This window comes from Eimeria acervulina, genomic scaffold (assembly GCF_000499425.1).
Source record: "Eimeria acervulina Houghton genomic scaffold, Eah_scaff29, whole genome shotgun sequence".
Lineage (NCBI taxonomy): Eukaryota > Apicomplexa > Conoidasida > Eucoccidiorida > Eimeriidae > Eimeria > Eimeria acervulina.
In genome coordinates, this window is record NW_013547901.1 from 21,714 (window position 1) to 44,067 (window position 22,354).

The following is a 22,354-nucleotide window of genomic DNA, read 5'->3' on the forward strand; positions in this document are numbered from 1 at the left end:
CAGATAAAAGAGACGAAGAAGACACCAGAGATGTACAGAGAGAGAGACAGACAAAACAACGCCTATGCCTATTTTAGACAAAAGAGAGACAGCAGCAGAGACGCAAACAGAGAAGAGAAGAAACAACCAAACAAACAAAAATAAGACAGACAAACAGCAGCAGCAGCAGCAGCAACAACAGCAGCAGTAAACAGAGGCTCTTGCTGCAGCAGATGAAGCAACGCATGCAAGTTGCAGCGAAAGTACAGCAGCAGCAGCAGCAGCAGCAGCAAACAGACACAAAGGACAGGATAAGGCTAGCAGCAGACCCCAAGACCGCATCTCCTCCTGCTGCTGCTACTTCCGTGCTCTGCTGCTGTTGTTGCACTCTAAGTTGCATCTATAAACTCGTGCAGCAGCAGCAAAGTGCTGCAGCAGCTAAGTTCTGCAGCAGCAAAGTGCTGCAGCAGCAAATTATACACATGAAGCTGTTTAAAACATTGGGCTGTACAGACACCTCGCCCGCAAAGTTATGAATAAAAATTGTTAGCCGCAGTTTGCTGCTGCTGCTTTGTTGCTGCTGCTCTGCTGCTGCCGCTGCTGGTGCTGCAGCAGCTCTGCTGCAGCAAACAGCAGCAGTTGCATGCTGCAGCAAACAGCAGCAGCTTCTTTGCTGCAGCTGAAGCAGCAACAACAACCGATGTAGCTGAGCTGCCCGGCGCACCCTCTAGTCTCTGAAGCAGCAGAAGCAGTAACAGCAGCCCTCTGCGGCGTTTGCTGCTGCTGCTGCTGCTCCAGTTGCTGCCCTGCTGCGGTTATTGCAGCCGCCGCGGCAGCAACAATGTTCGATGCTATTGCTGCTGCTGGTGCTGCTGCTTCTGCTGCAGCTGCTTCTGCTGCAGCAAAAGCTGCCCGCCATTACGTCTACGGCACTTTTGCTGCTATTGGCTATCCAGCAACAGCAGCAGCACAGCTACAGCAGCAGCAGCAAGAGCAGCAGCAGCAGAAGCAGCAGTAGCAACAGCAGCTACCCTGACTCTCCCTTGCTGCGCGTCAGCTCAGCAGACACTCGAACAAATGCACATTGCAGCAAATCCGCAAAGGAGGTCCTCATGCTGCTGCAGTCAGCTGCAACTGCATGCGCTACTGCTGCTACTCCCGCATCCTGCTGCTGCTGCTGCTGCCGCAGCAGTCGCCTCTGCTGCAGCTGCTGCACGCGCTGCAGCAACTGCAGCACCCTTCGCTTCGAGGCTTCGGGTGTATAGGCAGCTACATTAGGCGGGACTCTAAGGGGCCTCGCAGAGAAGCCCTGCGGCACCAACTCTTGCAGCAGCTCAAATGGCTGCTGCTGCTGCTGCTGCTTCCTGCTGCTGCTGCGGCGAGTCCCCCCACGGGGCGACAGCTTCGGCTCTGCAGCAAAGCGAACCCTGTGTTTTTCTTTCCCTTCTGCCGCCTCAGCCCCCTGCTGCTGCTGCTGCTGCTGCTCATCATCACCAGCAGCAGCAGCAGCAGCAGCAGGGGCCGCATCGTCGCTGCCAAAGAGCTGCTGCAGCGCATGCAGCTCTCTCTGCACGTCTACCTGACCTGCTGCAGCGTCTGCTGCAGTGTGTGCAGCTGCAGCACCACCCAAGTTGCTGTTGGAATTTGGCCGGCTGTTTGATTTTTCATCGTCTGTGCTGCTTCCGCTGCTGCTGCTGCTGCTGCTGTCGGAGTCTTCCCCGCTGCTACTTCCGCTTCCGCTTGCGCTGCCGCTGCTGCTGCTGCTGCTGCTTCCGCTGCTGCTGCTGCTACTGCTGCTGCTGCTGGTTGCATGTTTGACGGGTGGTTTTGCGTGTTTTTGTAGGTGTTTGTTTTTGCGTGTATGCTGCTGCTGCTGCTGCTGCTGCTGCTGCTGGTGCAACGGCAGCAGGTCCTCCCTGACCGATTCTAATCCCTTATGCGTCTTCTTCAAGAGCTGCTGGGGTGTAATGCTCTCAGTTAAAATAACAGCTCTCCTGAAGTGTCTATCTCTTTCTTCTTTTCTTTCTCGTCTAACATCAGCTGGCGCTAATGTATCGGCATCTGCTGCTAACAATGAAGACAGAGACATACACCCCAGCAGCACCTTTTGTCTCAATTCTTTATTATTTTCTCGTCTTAAGTTTGCAAGTAATTCGTATAAACGCTGCTGCCGCAAACGAGGGGGTGCAGCACCATAGGCATTCCAAAAGGCTGCATGCACTGCAGCAGCAAATGCTGCAGCAGAAGGATATATTACCTTCGCCCGCAGCAGCTCAACACCTCCACTCCCTTCTGTCTTCTCCTGCTCTTCCTGCTCCTGTTGCTGCTGCTGCTGCTGCTGCGCTTGCTGCTGCTGCACCTCGCCCGCCTCTTGCTGCTGCTCAGGCTGCAGCGCACCTTTGTTCGGTGCCTCTCCTGCTGCTGCTGCTCCTGCTGCTGCTGCAGTCGGAGACTGTGCTGCTGAAGAGACAGCTTCCTGTCCCATGGCACTGAGGCTGGTGCTGCTGCTGCTGCTGCTCTTGTTGCTGTTGCTGCTGGCAGGCGTGTTAGGTGAGCCGCTGCTCTCTGTTGCTGTTTCCGCCGCAGCCGCAGCAGCTGCTGCTGCAGCACGCGCAACTTGTGCTGCTGCGTCTGCCTCTTGCTGCAGCTGCAGCGTAGGCTGCAGCTCTCTCAGCCCCAAATAATATATCTCTTCTAACTTCTTAAGGCGCCGGGACGCCCCTTGCTGCCAGTCGCGCTGCCGCACAAGGGACCCCAGCAGCGCAGGCGCTGCATGCTGCTGCTGCTGCTGCTGCTGCTGCTGCTCTCGTTGCGGGTGCTTCCGCTTGCGATGGCTGCCTCCACTTGCTGCAGCAGCACGACCTGCGGCAGCAGCACGACCTGCAGCCGCACTTGGCTGCCGAGTTCCTGCTGCTGCTGCTGCTGCTGCTGCTCCCCGTGGTGCATCGTCTCCAGGGGAGAAAGGAACGCGCTTGACGGCGGCGTTGCTGTGCAGCTTGCCCGGTTCCGTCTTGCTGCTGCTGCTGCTGCTGCTGCTGCTGCGGCTGGCTGCCGCTGCAGCAGCTTTCCGCTTTGCTGCTTCTCTTTCTTTGAGTTCAAGCTCTTCTCTGTCTACATCTTGCAGCGACATATACTCCGCTCGCAGCTCCTCTATATCGAATTCAGGGTCGCTTTCGTTGTTGCTGCTGCTGCTGCTGCTGCTGCTTCGGTTGCTGCTGCTGTAGCTGTACTCGCTGCCAGTAGACACCAAGCCATCTGCGTCTCCCTGCTGCACCGTAGCTCTCCGAGCTCGCTGCTGCTGCTTCTGCTGCCGCTTAGGCTGAAGAAGGGCTCCTGCTGCTGCTGCTGCTGTTGGTGAGGCTCCATGTTGATCTGCCCCGTCTGCTGCTGCAGCTGCTCTGCTGCGTCTTCTGCTGCTCCCAGCTGGCGGTGTTCTGGCTGCTGCAGTCCCTCTCTGTTCCTTCGAGCTGACCCCAGCAGCAGCAGCAGCAGCAGCAGCTTTTGCTGCTTCCCTCCTCCTCTCTCTTCTTGCGCATCTCCAGCAGCAAATAGAGATATCTGACTGTGCAGGGAACAGCTTGAAAAGAAAAGGAAGCTCATCAGGAGATTCAATTAAAATAGGCTCTTCTTTTACGTTTTGCTGCTGCTGCTGCTGCTGAGTTTCGCGCTGCAGCAGCTCGTACACAGCCTGCTCCCCACCGCTGCTGCTGCTGTTGTTGCTGTTGCTGCTGCTGAGTTTCTGCTGCAGAAACTGCTGCAGCAGCGCCTGCTGCTGAGGCCCTGGCCTCCAGTTGGGCGGCTGTCTATCATCTGGGGGCCCCAGGGTTTGGCTGCAGCGGCAGCAGCAAAACAATCTGCAGTCAGGGTTTCGTGCTGCACTATGTTTCCTAAAGGAGCTAGGAGGCGCTGGCCCCGCTGCTGCCCTATCTGCTGCTGCTGCTGCTGCTGCTGCTGGCTCCTCTCCCTCCTGCTTCACCTGCTTCACCTGCTGCTGCTGCTGCTGCTGCTGCTGCTGCTGCTGTGTCTTTATTCTCTTGAAGCGGATTGCATCTGCAGGGATCTGCGGCTCGAAGCCAACATCTGCATCAAATGCATGACGGTAGAACAACACAGGAGGCAGCCCCCCTTCTTCTTCTCCCTCCCTGCTGCTGCTGCTGCTGCTGCTGCTGCTGCTGCTGCTGCTGCTGCTGGGGAATGCTGTTCTGGTGAGCCACTGCTGCAGCGTCTCTACTTGAAGCCTTCCTTTAATAGAAGCAACAGGGTTAAGATCTATGAAGTTTAAAGCAGGTATAACTTCAAAGCGGCTGTACACCTCCACAGGTAAGTCAGGGCAGCACTCATCACGTAGATCGTATGGGTCCCACGCCCAACGACATACTATCTTTCCTGCTGCTGCTGCTGCATCTGCTGCTGTTGCATCTGCTGCTGCTGCATCTGCTGCTGCCGCATCTTCTGCTGCTGCTGCAGCAGGAGGGATATAAGCAATGATCTGTGCTATCCAATCTTTGCTGCCTTGGCTCTTCAGACGCACCCACTCGTGCTGTCTATACTCCTCACCAAGAAAGAAGAAGAGAGGTGCAGATTTAAGATCGACAGCCTGTGGAAACTCTGCTGCTGCTGCTGCCCACTCCTCCTCCTGCTGCTCCTCTTGGTGCTGCTGCTGCTGATCCTGTTGTTGCTGCTGTTGTTGCTGCGGCGGCTGCTGCTGCTTCTGCTGGCTTCCTGAAACAGGAGAAACGTTGCTGCTGCTCGTGATGCTGCTGCCGTTGCTGCTGCCGCACGAGAGCTCCACTAAGGCATCGCCCCCATGAAAGCCCCCTTCCTCTCCATCTGCAGACGGAGAAGGAAAAGATCCTTCAAGGCTGCCGAGGCCCTGCTGCAGCATCGCTGAACACCTAGTTGCAGCAGCAGCAGCAGCAGCAGCAGCAGCAGCAGCAGCAAGGGCAGCAGCTGCACAAGGCCGTCTCCGGGGTCCTACGGCATTGATGCGTGTATTAAATGAATATAACTTAGAAGCCTCAACAAATGCTGTAACTTGTTGAAACCTGTCCTTCCTCAAGCCCTTCGCTGTCAACAACGCCTGCTGCTGCTGGCGATGCTGCTGCTGCTGCTGCGGGCCGCGTTGCTGCAGCAACTGCAGCAGCCGCAACTGAAGGACTTATCAATGCAATGAAGATGAATAAACTAAAAAAGAGAAGCACCAGTATGCTGCACGCTGAAGCAGCAAAAAATCCCCCCTCCCTGTGCATGCACTGCACAGCAAGTGGGGCTTTCAGGCCCCAACTTGTTGCAGTTACTTAAACCAGCGGAGCAGCAGCAAAAGAAATTAAAAGTTAATTACAGAGAAACAAATAAATAAAAGATAAATGCCTCACTTTCTTTCTTTTATCTTTCCTTCATTTTCTAAGTACACCCAGTAGACAGGCGTAGTCGAAGATGAAGATCAGTTCAGTTGCTTAGGGCGCCTTATTTGTTATCTGCACGTCCCGCGTTCGATTCCTGGCATCGACAATTTCCATTGTTGTTATAATATAAAAGATTATAAGGGGGAGAAGGTGTGTATTACCTGCTGCCGTAGCAGAGATAAGTAGAGATGTGTGCAGCTTAGCACGTACTGCAGCACGGAGGCGTCTGTCTTGTTGTTTAGTATTAATTAAATTTGTTTCTGTTAGCTTCTTTAACTTTCAAGTTGAGTATCTACTGAAGGATAAGAAGTGTTTGATTAGCAGCAAGCTGTACTTGCAATTTCCAGAAGACATGAAGCAATAAGCGCTTTCTTTTTTAAGTTTTTTGGTGATGTTGCTGCTGCTTTTAGAAGGGAGACGCAGCAACAAACAACACACCCGGTGTTGCTGCTGATTAAAGGAGGGAGGCGCAGCAGCAAGTTTTTACACAACTAAATATGCTTCCTCTGTCTCTCTCAGCATCATCTCAGCTGCTGCAGCAGGCCCTTCGGCTCTGATGCTCAGGAGACACCAGAAAATGGTGTAGCTGCTCCTACAGTTATATTATTCAAACGGACACATTTAAACTCTGCTGAACAGAAGAGAGAAGGCACGCTATATCAGAGAGGTTCCTCTCTTCTTGTACCATGCAGCACCAAACCCTAAACCCCAAACCCTCAACCCGAGCAAAGGCTGCAGGTGCAGCTCTACAACGCAGTAGTAGCTGCATATGATGCAGCGGCTGGCTCAGTTGCTGCTGTTACTGCTGCTGTTGCTGGAAGCTGTCGTGCACTCTAGAGACAGGCTGCTTCGTGTGTATCATATTGATGCATCAGCAGCAGCAGCGGTAGCAGCAGATGCTGCTGCTACAAGCGCGCTTGGATGGCCGAGTTCTGCTGTTGAATTCTACGAGAAGTAGCCGTCTGTACACCTCAGAATTGTACATCATCTTTTAAGTGTCTTCAGCGGAGGCGTCTATCTTTCCTGTTTCTGTTTCTGCCTTTGTTGTTTACAGGGACACGCAGTAGCCACTAAACCCTAAACCCTAAACCCTAGAACATCAAACCCTGAAACCCTAAGCCGCAACTAAGACTGTTTCCGCTGTAAACAGATATTCTTTTATTTAAAAAATGTTCATGGTTCGCACTGCCTTGCTGCGTCTTTGTTGCTGTTTGTAGCTGCAATACCTCTGTCTCCTTCACCCCTCCTAAACCTCTTGCATTGTATTTAAATGCTCTTTCTATCATCCCGATTACAATTAGTTGTAGGTAAATACAGCTATACTTTATAATTATATTTCGTAGATAATTTTCTTCAAACTAATTTTCTCTGTTAGATTTACTCCTCATCAAATGGTGATACATTTAAATCTACTAATTATACTTTAATACAATTTTATTGTATATAAAATAAACTATATATATATATATAAGCATATATATAAGACAAAATAACAATAAGAAAACAAACAAAGCGGTTACATTATATTTACTATTAAACTGAGTACTAGAAAATAACGCTGTACATTTATATCAAACTTTTTAAAACAGACAAAACAACTGTCTCCTCGTCCTTCCCTTCTGGGAAGAGACAATTATTTAATTTGTTTGTCTCCCTTTCTATCTGTCTCTAAATAAACTGCTCCCTCTTGTTTGAAAGATATCATCCCTAACTAAAACTCTAATAACAAACTTCGTTATATGTCTCTGTCTCTCTGTAACACCGTCTGTCTCCAACCCCTTCTGTCTTCTGTCTCTGTCTCTGTCTCCCTCTTTGTCTTTGTCTTTGTGTTTTTTTCTGCATCCTCCTCCCTCATGAAGGCTCGTCTATCCGACGCTGCTTCTCCCTTGGTGCTGCTACAGGCTGCAGCAGCAAACCTTTTGCTGCTGCTGCAGGGTACAGCAGAAAACCCTTTGCTGCTGCTGCAGCCTGCAGCAGCAAGTCTTTTGCTGCGTATCTACAGCCTCCGAGCCCCACCGCAGCAAACATTAAAGAAGAGACTTTTATCTCTCCTGTCTCCCTCCTGTCCCTCTGAGATGCGTTGTTACTCCCCTCTGGTTTATGTCTCCTGTAGCTGCTGCTGCTGCTGCTGCTGCTGCAGCTGCTGCTGCTGCTCTGTTGCAACAAAGGCTGCTGCTGTCTCCTCTGCATGGCGAATTACCTCCAGCGCATGCGTAATAGCAGCATCTGCTGCTTGCAGCCACACAAACTTAACAGAGACAGCAACAGGGTCTTCGGGAAACCCTTCGCTGTCTGAAGCTATCTCAACGACGTCTTTATCTTCTTGTTCCTCAGTCTCCACCACTTCAGGGGCCTTGGCACTACTCCCTGCTGCTGCTGCTGCTGGTGGTGCTGCTGCTGTTGCTGCAGAACCGCTCACACGCGCTCGCTTGCTTGGGGGGCCGTACACCCCATCCTCTAGAAGCACAACCTCATCTTCGTCCTCCTGCTGCTGCTGCTGCTGCGGCTGTTGCGGCTGCTGTTGCTGGTGCTCCTTCTGCTGCTCCTCTTGCTGCTGCGAGCTGCTGCTGCCTCTGCAGCTGCTTGCACTCGCTTCCTCTGAGGAGACGCCAACACCACCCTTTGCATCCGGTAACACCTCCACACCTTCTGCCTCGTCGTTCTGCTGCTGCTGCTGCTTCTGCTGCTGCTGCTTCTGCTGCTGGTGGTTGTCTTCCCGCTGCTGAGGCTTCTCCTCGTGAAGCGGCTGTTTCGTCTCTTGCTGTTCCTGCTGCTGCTGCTGCTGCTGCTGCTGCTGCTGCTGCTGTTTGGTAGGCAGCTCGTCTGCTGCCTCTGCCTCCTCACCCTTCTCCACTCGGTTTGCTGCTGCCTTCGGCGCTGCAGCTTTCTTGAGTTTGCTGCTCAGACGCAGCTCCGTCGTCTCCTTTATGAAGGCCTCCAGCTGTTCCCTACGCACCAGCAGCAGCAACAGCAGCAGCAGCAACAGTGGAGCCAACGAAGTAACAAGTCCTAAGCAACGCTCATTCGCAGCAGCAGCTGCAGCAGTCGCAGCAGCAGTTGCAGCATAAGTTACTGCAGCAGCAGTAGCAGCAGCAGCAGTTGCAGCAGACCTGGTTGCTCTAAAGGAAACGAAGACAATGTCTTGCACGGGGTCCCTCAGCTGCAGCAGCAGCCCAGCAGCAATAAGCCTCCTCTTTAGCCACTGCCAGTGCTGCAGCAGACGTTTGTTCATATCCAACCGAGACAGAAACTCGTCGTGCGGCATCAGCACACAGTCGTACCTGAGTAGCATCAGCAGCAACAGCAGCTGCAACAGTTGCAGCAGCAGCTGGAGGTGCAGCAGCAGCAGCAGCAACAACTCCCCAAGACGCCTCCCTGCTGCTGCTGCCTCTGCTTCTGCTGCCAGCGCAAATAATACACCCAACGAATCTCCCCACGGCGGCAGCACTCCCGAAGAGCAGCAGCAGCAACAGCAGCAGCAGCAGCACCAACAGCAGCAGCAACAGACCCGATAAGCCTGCTAAGCTGCCACTCGGCAAGGGTATCCAGCAGCTGCCTGCTTATTGAAGGCCGCGGATCGGGAGACAGAGCTCGTAAAAGAGCTGCTGCAGTAAACTGTACTGGCGTGAAGCTGCACTTGCAACACACAGACACACAAACACAACCCAAGCTGTTGCTGCTGCCCCTGCTGCTGCTGCCCCTGCTGCTGCTGCCGCTGCTGCTGTTCCTGCTGCTGTTCCTGCTGCTGCACCGGGCAGCCCGTATAGAAACGCACACCCCGTATCACGTGGTAGAGCAGCAGAAGCAACACTTCCCCAAATCCACAACTCCTGAGCAGCTAGCTGGCTAGCTAGCTTGCTGTCTATCTGGCTATCCATCTAGCTAGGCGGCTAGCTGCATCCGAGTTTAGCAGTCAGGTGAGAGCTGCCTAGCTAGCCATGCAGCTAGCTAGCTAGGTAGCTAGCTAGCTAGCGTTCAAGTGGTCCTGCCGCCAAGTGCCTCTCGCCCTAGTCACCAGCCACGCAGCTAGCTGTCCGACTAGCTACACAGCAAGTTGCGCAGCTAGCTGCTTCTCCAGTTGCTCCGGTGCCTTCCGTTGCTAGCTACCTGTCTGGCTAACTGCAGGTCTAGCTACCTGACTAGCTGCTGCTTGGTTACCTGCGTCTGGCTAGCTGGGTGCAGCTAGATGGTAGCAGCTAGCTAAATGCCGCTAGCTAGCTGCAGCTAGCTAGGTGCACCTAGCTGCAATGTGGGCGTGTGCGTGTTGTTTACTGAACGTGAAGGTAGGCGAGTTTGAGTAGGAGACGGCCGCTGGGATCGGATCCCCAATCAACGAAGGAGGGGAAGCGACCCCACACTTGTGTGGCTAAGAGGGGGCATTTGCTGAAGTCTTCTGTGCTGTCCGGTAAGAAGCTGCTGCAGCTGTTGCTGCTGCTGCTGCTGCTGCGCTTCTGCTGCTGCCGCCGCGGCAGCCCCAGCGTCTCCTCTGGTGACTCAAAGAAGGCCTGGTGGTCTGCTGCTGCGCGTCGCAGGTGCAGCAGCAGCGACCGCAGGTTGCGCGCAGCGATGCGGCTAAGACCTACACGCTGCAGCAGCTCCTCCCGAGACCCTGCTACTGCTACTGCTACTGTTGCTGCTGTTGTTGCTGCTGCTGCTGCTGCGCCCGTCGACGGGCTAGAGGGGGTGCACGACGCTGCTGCTGCTCCAGTATCCTCCTGCGGATCCGAAGCAGCAACAACACCTGCTGCTGCTGCTGCTGCTGCTGCTGCTGCTGCTGGGGCGCTCGACGCTGCGTCTCCTCCCGCTTCGTCTGCCGTCGGAGAGGACACCTGAAGCGTCAGAGCGTTGCTGCTGCTGTTGCTGCTGCTGCTGCTGCTGTGCGGAGACACCGCCAACTCTGATAAAAGACGAGCAGCAAGAACAGCCTCCTCGCGAGCAGTGGCCAGACTCTCACGCAGAGACACAAGGCGCTTTACCGACTCCTTGTACCTGCAGCAGCAGCAGCAGCAACAGCAGCAGCAGCAGCAGCAGCTATGCGTGGGTGGAAACGGCGAGTGCGTTATACTCAACTTGTCTGAGATTGGGGGTGCTTCTCCTGCTGCTGCTGCAGGAGCAGCAGCCCGACGTGGCTGCTGCTGCATTAGCAAGACAAATGCAGCAGCAGAGAGCAAACTGAGGCTGCAGCGGCAGCAACAACGACAGCAAGAGCAGCAGCGGCACCTGTCTCTGAGGGCATCCATCTTCTTGCGGAGATCTCCTCCAAGGTCGGACAGGGAACTCTGATATGCAGCAGCAGCAGCAGCAGCAGCAAGAGCAGCAGCAGAAGCAGCAAGTTCGTTCAGCCATTCTATGCCTCCATGCTACACTCCACCCCCTGCGGCTAAGAGCAGCAGCAGCAGCGGCGGCACCAGCAACAGCGAGACAACAATCGCAGCAGCGAAACAGCAACAGCAGCAGCAGCAGCAGCAGCGAGTGCTGCTGCTGCCTCACCCAGGGCTCCCACGTGCTTTCGTCGTCAGCATAGTCCAACCACAAGACAAAAAACTTCTCCTGAAAACGCATGAAGACACAAACCAAGTGCATCTGCTGCTGCTGCTGCCGATGCTGCTGCGGCTGCTGTTGTTGTTGCTGCTGCTGCTGCTGCTGGAGTGTAAGCACACCACCTTGTTTTCTATTCGGTACCCCCGAATATCTCTGACTTGATAAGTTGTGTCTTTGTTGCTGCGGGCTTTGCCCCCCGTCTTGCCTCCTGGCTTCTTGTTGGACGGCATTGTTGTTGTTGTTGTTGCGGCTGCTGCTGCTGTGTCGGTGTTGCTGCAGTGCGTTGAGCTGCCTCGCGCCTGTGCGAGAAGCTGCTGCTGTTGCTGCTGCCTTGCTTGTTGCAACTTCCAGCGGGTGGTGGCGACAGCTTCAGGCCTATCGACGGCCGACGTGCTGCTGCAGCGCAGCACAGGAGCTGCTGCAAAAGGCCCCGCGTTGTTGGTAGTTATGCTGCTGCTGCTGCTGCTGCTTCAGTGCCCTGTGATCTGCCGTGGGTGCTGTTCAGCAGCACTCTGCTGCAACAGAATCGTAGGTGCCTCCGCGGGGCCCCCACGCCCCCCTAGCTGGGCCCGCTGCAGCACCAGCAGCAGCACCAGCAGCAGCAACCCAACGGCCCTTCCGCCTATGAAAAAGAATGAGTCTTGAAGTACAAAGCAGCAAAAGCAAAAGGAGAAAAGGCGGTGTCTGCTCCTTCTCGCAGCCCCACGTCACCGACACCACCGAAGACGACCGCTGCAGCAGCAGCAGCAGCAGCAGCTGCTGCTGCTGCTGCTGCTGCTTTTGCAGCGGCGTGCTGTAGAAACAAGACCAACTTTTAAAGCCTTCCCCATGTAATAATAAGAGCAAGACATCACCTCTTGTGCTCTTAACTTGTGCGCAACCTGCTGGTGCTGCTGCTGCTGCTGCTGCAGTGACCATACATACGCAGCTGCAGCAGCAGCAGCAGCAGCAACAGCTGCAGCAGCGACGGCGCCAACGCCGCTCTCCTGTTCAGAGAACAGCGGACATGCTGCTGTGCCGGGTGTCCTTTATAGCATTTAAGATAAGTAGGAGATTTAGAGTTGTGGCTAATAGGGTTTGTGTTTTTGTTGTTGCTGCGACAGCTGCAGCAGCTGCAGCAGCAGTTAACAGCAACAGCAACAACTCCTGCTGCTGCTACTGCAGCGCAACCAACTCCGGTGTCTGCGCCTTTTAGTCCTCATTGACGGCCCTTCTCTTGCTTCTGAAGGCGCCTGTTCACAAGCAGCAGCAACCAGCTACAGCAGCAGCAGCAACCAGCTACAGCAGCAGCAACGACGGCAGCAGCAACAGCAACCTCGGCGGCAGCAGCAAACATTTTGACTGTGGAGCCGCTCCAGCTCCCGTAACGCGCCCCTTTGAAACAGCAGCAGCAGCAGCAGCGGGAGTTGGAGTTTGCCTCGACTCCTGCTCCCACAGCAACAGCGGCAGCGGCAGCAGCAGCAGCAGCACCTGCAGCACCGCCGGCGTCATTCCTACGGGGCCGCAGCGGCACTTGCTGCAGCACCCGTGCGTGTGGAGAGCCTGCAGCAAAAGGAACGCAAGAAAGATGGGGGAGGGCGACCAGAAGGGGCCCCACGAGCAAGAGCAGCAGCAGCAGCAGCAGCAGCCAGATCCGCAGCAGCAGCAGGGAGATCAGCCGCAGCACAATGAGGACAGCGATCAGAGGCAGGAGCAGCAACAGTTGACACCAGCGGAAGGGCCACGGACGCTGGAGGCAAACGAAGCGAGCTCTGGCTCCAGCTCCAGCAGCAGCAGCAGCAGCAGCAGGGGCGCAGATGCTGCTGAAGAACAGGATGAGGAGGAAGATGAGGGCGACAATTCGTTCATGTTGACTGTACAGACACTTGACCGCCAGCAACTCAGGCTCACTGCTTTTCCAGGTATTGCTGCTGCTGTTGCCGCTGCCGTTGTTGCTGGTGATGCTTTTGATGCTTGCTGCTGCTGCTGAAGGAGGCATGTCGTCTGTAGTACCTGGACTGCTTCATAGGGGTTCGAAAGTCTCAATATAACTCCTTCCCTTCTGTTGCTGCTACTGCTGCTACTGCTGCTGCTACTGCCGCTGCGGCTGCTGCTGCTGTTGCTGCAGATTGGACTGCGCTGCAGCTGAAGGAAGCCTTGGCCCCGCAGCTGCGCTATCCTCCTGGGGAGCAGCGGCTCATCGTGAGAGGCCACGTGATGAGGGTGAGGCATCTAGGCTCTGGTGGTGTGGCTGCTGCCGGCGCAGCAGCAGCTGCAGCTGTTGCTGCTGCTGCTGCTGTTGCTGCTCCCCAGAGTCACTGTGGCCCCTGCGGCTGCCGCCGCTGCTGCTGCTGCGCACCTATTGAAGTGCTCACCACAGCAACGTTCGCAGCAGGTGTTGGCGCAGAAGAGATGTGGCAACAGCAGCAGCAGCAGCAGCGGCACAGATAGCTACTATTGTTGCTGATGCTGCAGCAGGAAAGCCAGCTGCAGCTGCATTTGTTTCCGATGGTGCTGCTGCTTCTGTTGCAGGATGAAGAAGTTTTGGAGTCGCTGGGCATCAGCAGCGATGGGCCGATGGTGCATGTGGTGCGGAATGCGGAAAGGAGAAACAGTCAGTTGCTGCTGCTGCTGCTGCTGCTGCTGCTGCTGCTGTTACTGCTGTGCTGCTGGTGCCTTCGCTGCTTTGTTTCTGTTTCATTCATTTTTCTGTGTACAGGAGTAGATGCCGCATCAGCAGGAGTGGAGCATCAGCAGCAGCAGCAGCAGCGGAAACAGCAGCTGCAGTGTGCGACGGGCGTGTGTGGTGTTGCGCTGCAGCAGGTATTCCCGGCAGCAGCAGCGGCGCAGCAGCAGCAGCAGCAGCCTCCCCTCAGGAGCTGCTGATGGAGCAGCTGGCGCGCTCTCCGCATCTGCAGCAGCTAATGGAGAGCGACCTCATGAACAGTTTGCTGCAGTCGAGCCCGCTGCTGCAGGCCTTGAGGGAGCAAAACCCCGAAATCAACAGTCTGCTCTCAGACCCACAGGTAACGCTCCGCAAACCCTAAACCCTAAACCCTAAACCCCAATACGAACCCGTAACCCTATTCCACACTAAACCCTAAACACATAACCCTAGACACCAAACCCTTACCAGCAAACTTTGCTTTCTAACAGCGCGGGGTTTAGCAGGGATGTATGTCCCGCTCCTGACTGCCGTAAAGGTTTAGGGTTTAGGGTTTAGGGTTTAGGGTTTGTGTGTTGCAGTTGTTTCGCATGGGTATGGACGCCATGAGGAATCCTTCCCTGTTAAGGGAGATGATTAGGAATACAGACAGGGCCCTAGCCAACATTGAAGCCGTTCCAGGGGTAGCTGCTGCTGCTGCTTCTGCTGCTGCTGCTGCTGCTTTCGCTGCTCCTGCGCTGTATGGGGTGCCTCTGCTACTGTTGCTGCTGCTTCCTGTGTTGCTGGTGCTTGTGCTGTTGTTTCTGTTGCTTGATCACTAACTGTTGGCTGTTGTTGCTGTTGCTGTTGTTGCTGTGCCCAACGCTACTGCTGCTACTTCTGCTGCTGTTGCTGCTGCTGCTGCAGGGTTTCAACGCTTTGACGCGTGTCTACCGTGGGGTGCAGGAGCCTATGCACGAAGCAGCCATTCAAATTGCTGCTGAGCTGCGCGGCGGCACAGCGCGAGGAGAGAGAGGGAACCCCACAGGAGAAGCAACAAACCGACGCAGGGATTCGGGACCTTCAAAGGAGGCCCTACCCAACCCCTGGGGTCAGCTGCTGCTATTGCTGCTGTTGCTATTGCTGCTGTTGCTGCTGTTGCGTCAGGTGCTGGCGCTGTAGTTTGCCGCTGTTGCTGCTGCTGCTTGTGGAAGGGACTGTAGGGTTGATTGTGCATGCGGCGTGCTGCAGCCCCTCAGCAATCGCAGAACAGTTTGCAGCAGCAGCAGCAGCAGCAGAGTTCTGAGTCAGCGAGGGAGGCTCATGAATTGAATACGTATCTTGAGGCCCGGAGGCGTCAGCAGCAGCGCCAGCAGCAGGTGTTGCGGCAGCAGCAAATACAACGGGATTACTTGCTACAGCAGCAGCGCCAACTGCAGCAGCAGCAGCGGGAACAGCAGCAGGAGCAGCAGCAGGAACAGCAGCAGCAGGGGACGACGACGACCGCTGGCGCAATATCTCCGCAGCAGGTCAGAGGCAACAGTGGGGTGCTGCAGCAGCAGCAGGAGCTGCAGCAGCAGCTCCTGCTGCTGCTGCAAGGTCCAGACGTTGCCGCAGCAGCTCCTGCTGCTCCTGCAAGGTCCTCTGCAGCAGGTGTTGCTGCTACACTTTGTACAGGAGGCTTTGTTTCTGTTGTGGATTGTCTTTTTGGCTGATAGTGTTGCTGCTGTTGCGGCAGCTGTTGCTGCTGCTGCTACGTAGCGCTGTTGGTGTGTAGCTTAGCTAGCTTAGCTATCGCTGTAGTTGTGCGATGTATCTGCTGGCAGGCTCAGACTCCAAGTGGCTCAGGTGTACAGGCACCTCCGGATGCAGCAGCAGCTGCAGCAGCAGCAGCAGCTGCTGCTGTTGCCTCACTCGCGCATGCATCCTCAGGTGCCTCGGGGGCACCGCCTTCTGCGTGGGGCTTTGGGGGCCCTGGGGGTATCGTTCAAGACTTCACGAGGTATGCTGTGCTGCAGCTCTTTTTTGCTGCTGCTGTTGCTGCTGCTGTGGTGGTGGTGTGGCTCCGTTATGGTCGCTGTAGCCGCAGACGTGCTGATTTTGTTGCTGCTGCTTTCGTTGCTGCGGCGGGGGGTCGGCTGTTTTGCTGATAGGTGGCATGCTGCAGCAGCAGCTGCTGCTGCTGCTGAATCTGCGTCGTGTTGCTGTTGCTCTGCACGAAGCTGGGGTGTAGGTGTGTGCGGCTGCAGGCTGACGGTTGGAAGTGCGGAGCCCTCCGCAGCAACGTCTCCTGTTCAGCATCAGCAGCAGCAACCTCAGCAGCAGCAACCTCAGCAGCAGCAGCAGCAGCAACAGCAGTATGCGCATCAGCTCGCGTCTTTGAATGCCATGGGGTTCTCCAACCAGGCGGAGTGTTTGTGGGCGCTGCAGCAGACTGGAGGTGCGCCTATGCAGCGAAGTAGCAGCCCTTGCTGCTCCTGTTGTTGCTGCTGTTGCTGCTTCTGTTTCTGTTGCTGTGATGCTCATGTCCTGTCGCTGCATCAGCACGTAGGTGGAGTAGTTTGTGCTGCCTCGGCATGCCTTTGGTGCACTGCGCCGTTAATCATCACCTGCTGCTGCTTCTGCTGCTGCTGCTTTCTGTGTTGCATTTTAGGGAATATAAACCGGGCGATCGATTTGCTGTTGGCTCGGCATCAGTGAGTGAGGCTGTCCAGTGGCAGCAGCAGCAGCGAGCCTGCTAGCTGTCCTCCGGTTTGCTGCAGCTGCAACAGGCGCTGCTGCTGCTGCAATAGCAGCAACAGCAGCGCCTGCTGCACCTGCATCCGGGATAGGGTGGGGATTTGCTTGTCTTCATGAGGCGAGAAGACCTTCACCTGCCTTTCAGCTGCATCGCGGTGGTTCTGGGCTGCAGCTGCTGGAGCAGCAGCGGCAGTAGCAGCAGCACCACGTTGTGGCTGTAGGCCAGCACTGCATGCGTTGCAGCTGCTTCTGCAGCGGCAGCAGAATTGTGCTCCTCCCGACGCAGCAGAATTCTGCAAATTAGTTGCAGCGCACTGTTTGCTGCTGCAGACACGGAAACGCAAAGCAGCACCCAGCAGCAGCAGCAGCAGTAGCTTACAGCGCTGTACTAGACAACTCAACGAACAGCAGCAGCTGGAGGAACGCCACTCTCAGCAGAAGCAGCAGCAGCAGCAGCAGCATTCCCTGCTGCTGCTGCTGCTGCTGAGAATTTTTCCTCCCGAGGGAGTCGCACTCTTAATGGGGTGTACGCACAGCTGGTTCTTGTCTTTTAGCAGTAGCTGAGAACAGCGGTAGGCAGGGCTGAATTGAGAGTTGTTTAGATAAACAGAGACAGCAGAAAAAGTGAACAGCAGCGAGTCAGCAGCAGCAAAGAGGGGCAGCTGCCAGCAGCAACAAGAAAGAACAACAGCACCACACAGCAGCAGCAACAGGAAGAGAGGAAAAGCAGCACAACACAGCAGCAGCAGCAACGGGCGGCACAAGCGAAAGAACTAATGAAGCCTTTGGCACCTCGTTACCGGACTGTCTGCTGCTGCTGCAGCTGCTGCTACTCCCCCGCTGTTGCTGCTACTACCATCACTACACTGCTACTGTTCCACTGCTGCTGCTGCTCCTATTGCTGCTGTTGCTGTTACTGTATAGCAGACTGTATAGCGGTCTGTGGTGAAGAGACACCCTCGAAGAAAGCAAATGCCCCAGTGGGTGGTGCTAGCTGTTGTTCATTGCTAGCAAAATCATTATCAGATAGAAGCAGCAGCAGCAGAAGCAGCAGCTCTTCCATATGAAATGCAAGAGCTGCTGCTTCTGCTCACTGTACAACGAAAGCTAAAGCATCTACTGCTTGCTTCTGCTGCTGCTGCAACAAAGAAAAACTGCGAATGTTCACGGGCAGTGCTGCCCTGCAGGAACCGCTGCAGCAGAAACGGCAGCAGGAAGTGCAGCAGCAGTTGCTGCTGCTGCTGCAGGGTGCTACAACATAGGCGCTGAGGAGGGTAGCGGTGCTCCCCATTGTACTATGCCTGCTGCAGCACCCTGAACAGGTAACAGCTGCAGCGGCAAACACCTGCTGCAGTAGTTGCTACTGGTGCTGCAGGTGGTGCTGCTGCAGGTGATGCTGCTGCTGCTGCTGAAGTGAGACGGATCTGAATTAAGGTTTCACTTGGGGGCCTCCATCTTCCCGCTGCTGGTGGTGCTGCTGCTGTTTATCTTGTTGGGGCGTGTTGTGGATATGTTGGCTGAGGACCTTGTTGAGTGTAAACATAGAGAGTTCTCTCTGCTGCAGCAGCGGCAGCAGGCGTTCATCAGCAACTACAATTCTCTTATTATCTTTCTTTTGCAATCCCTTCTCTTTAATGTAAGACCAAATAAACTTCGTTACCTCCACGCGAGAGGCCTGAGTGCGGCCCATAAACTCCGCCAAGGGGGCTCCTAAGTTGCAGACCTTATGGAGACCAGTTGCTCTACGCGTGGGTGCTTTCTCCCTGTTGCTGCTGCTGCTGCTGCTGCTGCTGCTGCTATTTGGGGGAACAGTCGCCGTCGTGGGTGCGCCCGTGTAGTCTGGAGGCCCCGTTGAAAAGATATGACGAACAGAACAGCGGAGAGGGGGCCTCCATGCCGCACATGCTGCTGGGATGGCTCGAGCTGCCGCAGCTGGTGTTGCTGCTGGAGCTACTGCTGCTGCTGCTGCTGCTGCTGCTGCTGCGGATGCAGGTACCAAGCCTCGCTGCGAGAGCATCTGGAAGCGTCTTCCCACTCGGGGCGCCAAGACGCCCCCAAGTCTGCTGGCAGACGATGCATACATCTCCCTAGGCGAAGTCAGTTAGACAGGAGAGTGTTGTGCAGAAGAGAAGAGGAATTTGTTTTGAAAGGGCAAAGCGCAGACAGCGACAAGTTCTTCCTAATGGTGTGTAGGCCGAGGCTGTGCTGCTGTTGCTCTTGTTGCTGTTGCTGCTGCTGCTGGACCTGCTGCTGCTGCTGTTGCCGGTCCTGCTGATGGTGCTGCTGTTTGTGCTGCTGTTGTTCCTGCTGTTGTTGTTGCTGCTGCTGTGAGTAACTTTGCAATGACTTCTTTTTTTGAAAACAAATCTTGAAAAGACAAACAGAAAGGCCTGTGCATGTATAACAAAGCCAGCGCGCGGGGCCCCTGCTGTCTGTTCCGGCTGCGGCTGCTGCTGCAGCTGCTTTTGCTGCTGCTGCTACTGCTGCTGCCGACGCGCGGGTTGGCTTCGTGGATTTCTTTCGTGCATTCTTCGTGTTTTTTCTCGGAAGACTTGGTTATATTATTTATTTTAAATTTTGGGTTCGGTGGGGTTCCCTTAGGAGGGTGCTGCCGTTGTCTCAATGCAGGTAGGCCCAGTCTAAGACGAGACCCGCAAAGCCTAGCTATCGTTCTGAAACACTGACGTAGTTTTCTCGTAACGTTTGCACCCTGAAGTCGCAGATGTATTTCATGGCTTATGGCTTGTTCATTTGGAGCGGGAAGGGCTCTAAAAGGCTCTGCCATATATGCACGGGCTCGCCGCCGACGCGCATGTTGGCATCTCTGGTTTCTGTTGTGTATTCTTTGTGGTTTTTCTCAGAGGGCTGTTGATGAAGCTCATCTCAAGCCCAGTGGAAAGATTAGTTTAGGGTGGTCTGTCCGAAGTTGATGCATGAGTACATGCTTGGCCTTAGTATTCGGAGAGCAAACGCGCAGGACAGCACTTCTCTACAGCGCTAGCGCACACAGGAAAGCGACGGTAGTTGTGCCTGCAGGTGAAAATGCCTTGCACAATTAGTTTAAACGGGGTGCGTTGCAACTCTGTCTGGCCGCCTCCTCCTGCCCCACGCCAACCCCTTTGCAGGTGTGCACCTTTGGCTAGACTCTTTTGGCTCGGTCGAAGGCCTTGAGTAAGATCGCATACTATCGTTGCACTTGTTAACACCAGATGGTTCGTCGCGATGGGTGCGAGCAACGAAGCCGCACCCACAGGTGCTCAGCCTGATGCAGAGCAGTGACTGGTGCCGAAGTTGCCATACAAAAATTGGTAGATACTCTCCACGAAAATTTATCAAAGCTTGAGCCGCTTGTCTCCTCTTGCACAATGGAGATTGGTCATATCTGCCCTCTGGTGGGGAGGCGGACAATGTTTGAAGGCTATGTCGCATTAACAGCAGTTCAGCGTCTGCACCCCACCCAGGAAGAAAGATTTTCCCGACAAAACTAGTTCGCGCAGAACGCCTCCGCCTTTCCTTAGCGCCGTAATATAACGGCTGCCTCGGTGATGCGGTAGTGGAGGATATCCTCGATCCCCTACAGTGATTCCTCCCTCCAGAATGCAACAGAAATGCTACAGTTGCTCTGGGCTGCTTCTTTCTTGACATGGGAGGCACGACACTATGAAAGCAAGGCTACTTTTCCCGAACATAACAGGAGTATGGAAGCCTTTCGAAATACGCTGCGATGCACGATTATTCCCAGGTCGGCAGGGAAAACGCCTGGCCCCACCAGTTGAGCCATACGTAAGAGGGTTCGAAGACGACCAAGATATCAAGCCAATGAATAATTGGGCTATAAATGTTGACCCCTCGTTAGTCGAAGTAAGCAGTAGCAGCTGGGGAATAACGTTTTCAGAAAGCTGGAGGGAAGTAGCGAACGGCTAATCTGCTTCCTTTGCAAAAAAGAATGTCGCCTCGTCCCAGGTTGCGGACGTACGGGAGTAAGGAATTGGAGAAGCAACACCTCAAGAAACGCTACCAAGTGAAGAAACAAAGAAACAAAGGAAATGCCGCGGTTCCCACGCAACGTATGGAGCGGATTATAGGAAAGAAAGAAGGAACAGCCGCACCTGTGGACTCGCCTTGAATCAGCCCTATGATTATTCAACTCCGCAGTAATAGTCAAGTGTTGCTAGGGCTACTCGATGCAGGCTGCGAAGTGGGTCTCATATATGTGTTTAGGATGAGGCGGTGCAATTTACCTGTCTAGCCGCTTTCGCAGTCTCTGCAACTACGCATAGACGATAGCTAATACGACACGAGGACCGGAAAAAGCTGTGGGTGTACAGTGCTAGCTCAATCCAGAAGTGGCTCGTATTACCATGAAAGGGGTCTCCAATGCTGGACTAGTTGAGCATGACATTATCCCTAGGCACGCACTGGGTGTCTCAGTGGAGTGGGCGCATGCGGTCCCTAGACGAGACGATAGTGTTGAAGTCTATTTGCCAGGAGGCACTAAGAGATTGCAGCTCTAAGCGGTCCTAACGGCATTTGCATCCTCTGCGGCAATAGGAGTGGGAACAGTGCTACGAGGGAAACGGGACGAGGCGGCAGTAGTAGGTAGGAGGTAGGTGTAGAGGACATAAGTTTCTCCGCCGTTGCCTGCAGAAGTGCTGCAGGCAACGGCGAAGCTCTTAGTGGTGTGCAGGCTGCTTACTAACGATCAAAGGTTTAACAGCGACCCACAAAGGATGCAACCAGCGAAGGGGTCTTACGATGCTTGCACGTGGGGCTCCTTTGCAGCAAGGTGCGGTGCAGCTCATGACCGGCCTGCTGCTCTCCCCAACATCCCCAGATTCTTGGCTGCTGTGCGCGGAACCCCTGGGGACCAACTGAGGTCAGCTGCTTTCTCCAAAAATTCCTACCTTATGCATTTCAGCTTGCGCGCAGGCTGGCTACGGAAGGCCGACTTACTGCTTAGCAAATGTCCACATCATAAGTGCAGCAAAGGGAGCTTAGGTATGTTTGCATGTGAGGTCACTTTGTAAGAGGAGTTGCAATCACATGCGTTGCAACAAACGCTAGCCCGCTTCCTCTCCGCACGAGCCCCACGCCCTTGTGCCGTCATGCCCAAGACACGCGGGGACCGTAGAGGATGTCAGCTGCTTTTCAGGAAGTCTTACTCTGACGGTTCTGACTTTGTTGAGGCGCACGAGAATCCTTCGCTAAGATGGGGACTCTCAGTGATGGTTAGGAGGAAAAGTAGGAAGATGCCGAATTGACTGTATCCGACTGATTGTGGACACTTTGACGAACCAACGCAGCCAATAAACGTGAATTATTTGCAAATTCGGAACCAAATTTTTAAAGAACGTGAATTGTGGTTGTGACGGAATTTGTGGAGTGACTGCTAGTGCAGTCACTGGCGCTGCGGACCTCAACAACACCGGACCACCGAAGGAGCATTCACCGACGCTTCGCTTGCTCAGCTCCTCTAGATTAATAATATTTTCTCAAAATTTCCACTAATTTTAAAAAATGCGTCAGAAAAATGGCATGACTGATTAACGGGAACAACGGGTGGTGCTGGTCACGCAGTGGTTACTGAATCTGGGGGCTGCAGCTCATGCACACGCATCCCATATTGAATAAGACTCAGTTAAAAGTGAAAATATTTAGAAAATCTGAAGGCAGCACTATACCTTAGATAAGAACAACTGAAATTACTTGCCTTTCCCTTACGCTTTTGTGGAGACGACTGACAGACTCGATGCCATCAGCAGCAAGGCCTGCGAGTTCCCCTGCCAGCTGCCGTTTATTCGACAGAGCAGTGGGAAAATTTATTAGCACCTCGTCCGTGCGCTGTCTCCTGAGTGTGGTGCTTTATGCATTCAATTAGTTTAATTCATTACCTGTTTTTGTGTTGCTTTTTTCCTCGTTGTAGAAGCGGCCCCGCCAATGCATCTCAGCAGCTGGTCCTGGTGTTGCTTGGTTGGGATTTGAGGCTGCAGCCACTGGCGTTCGTCTTTTCCTGATGCAAATTCGTCTCTGTTTAACTGTTTAAATGCTTAAATAGAAATCCCATTTA

The 22,354-nt window shown here is 54.5% G+C and overlaps 4 protein-coding genes across 4 annotated transcripts; 1 reads left to right on the forward strand and 3 right to left on the reverse strand.

Moving 5' to 3' along the window:
- Positions 1-1,006: 1,006 nt before the first annotated feature.
- Positions 1,007-4,864, reverse strand: EAH_00006600 (transcription factor S-II central domain-containing protein, putative; the record flags this gene model as incomplete). The annotated part of the gene is made up of 1 exon (XM_013392434.1): positions 1,007-4,864. The coding sequence occupies one exon, from the start codon at positions 4,862-4,864 to the stop codon at positions 1,007-1,009; it is 3,858 nt and encodes a 1,285-aa protein (XP_013247888.1).
- A 2,618-nt stretch (positions 4,865-7,482) lies between these two features.
- On the reverse strand, positions 7,483-11,155 carry EAH_00006610 (hypothetical protein, conserved; the record flags this gene model as incomplete). Its single annotated transcript, XM_013392435.1, has 7 exons — positions 7,483-8,332; positions 8,495-8,665; positions 8,893-9,015; positions 9,657-10,373; positions 10,605-10,663; positions 10,875-10,934; positions 11,045-11,155. The coding sequence occupies 7 exons, from the start codon at positions 11,153-11,155 to the stop codon at positions 7,483-7,485; spliced, it is 2,091 nt and encodes a 696-aa protein (XP_013247889.1).
- Positions 11,156-12,492: 1,337 nt separating this feature from the next.
- On the forward strand, positions 12,493-16,248 carry EAH_00006620 (ubiquitin protein, putative; the record flags this gene model as incomplete). Its single annotated transcript, XM_013392436.1, has 10 exons — positions 12,493-12,862; positions 13,033-13,127; positions 13,437-13,518; positions 13,725-13,930; positions 14,151-14,315; positions 14,515-14,659; positions 14,800-15,155; positions 15,375-15,550; positions 15,798-15,988; positions 16,202-16,248. The coding sequence occupies 10 exons, from the start codon at positions 12,493-12,495 to the stop codon at positions 16,246-16,248; spliced, it is 1,833 nt and encodes a 610-aa protein (XP_013247890.1).
- Positions 16,249-17,716: 1,468 nt separating this feature from the next.
- On the reverse strand, positions 17,717-18,370 carry EAH_00006630 (SWIB/MDM2 domain-containing protein, putative; the record flags this gene model as incomplete). The annotated part of the gene is made up of 1 exon (XM_013392437.1): positions 17,717-18,370. The coding sequence occupies one exon, from the start codon at positions 18,368-18,370 to the stop codon at positions 17,717-17,719; it is 654 nt and encodes a 217-aa protein (XP_013247891.1).
- Between the last annotated feature and the right edge of the window lie 3,984 nt (positions 18,371-22,354).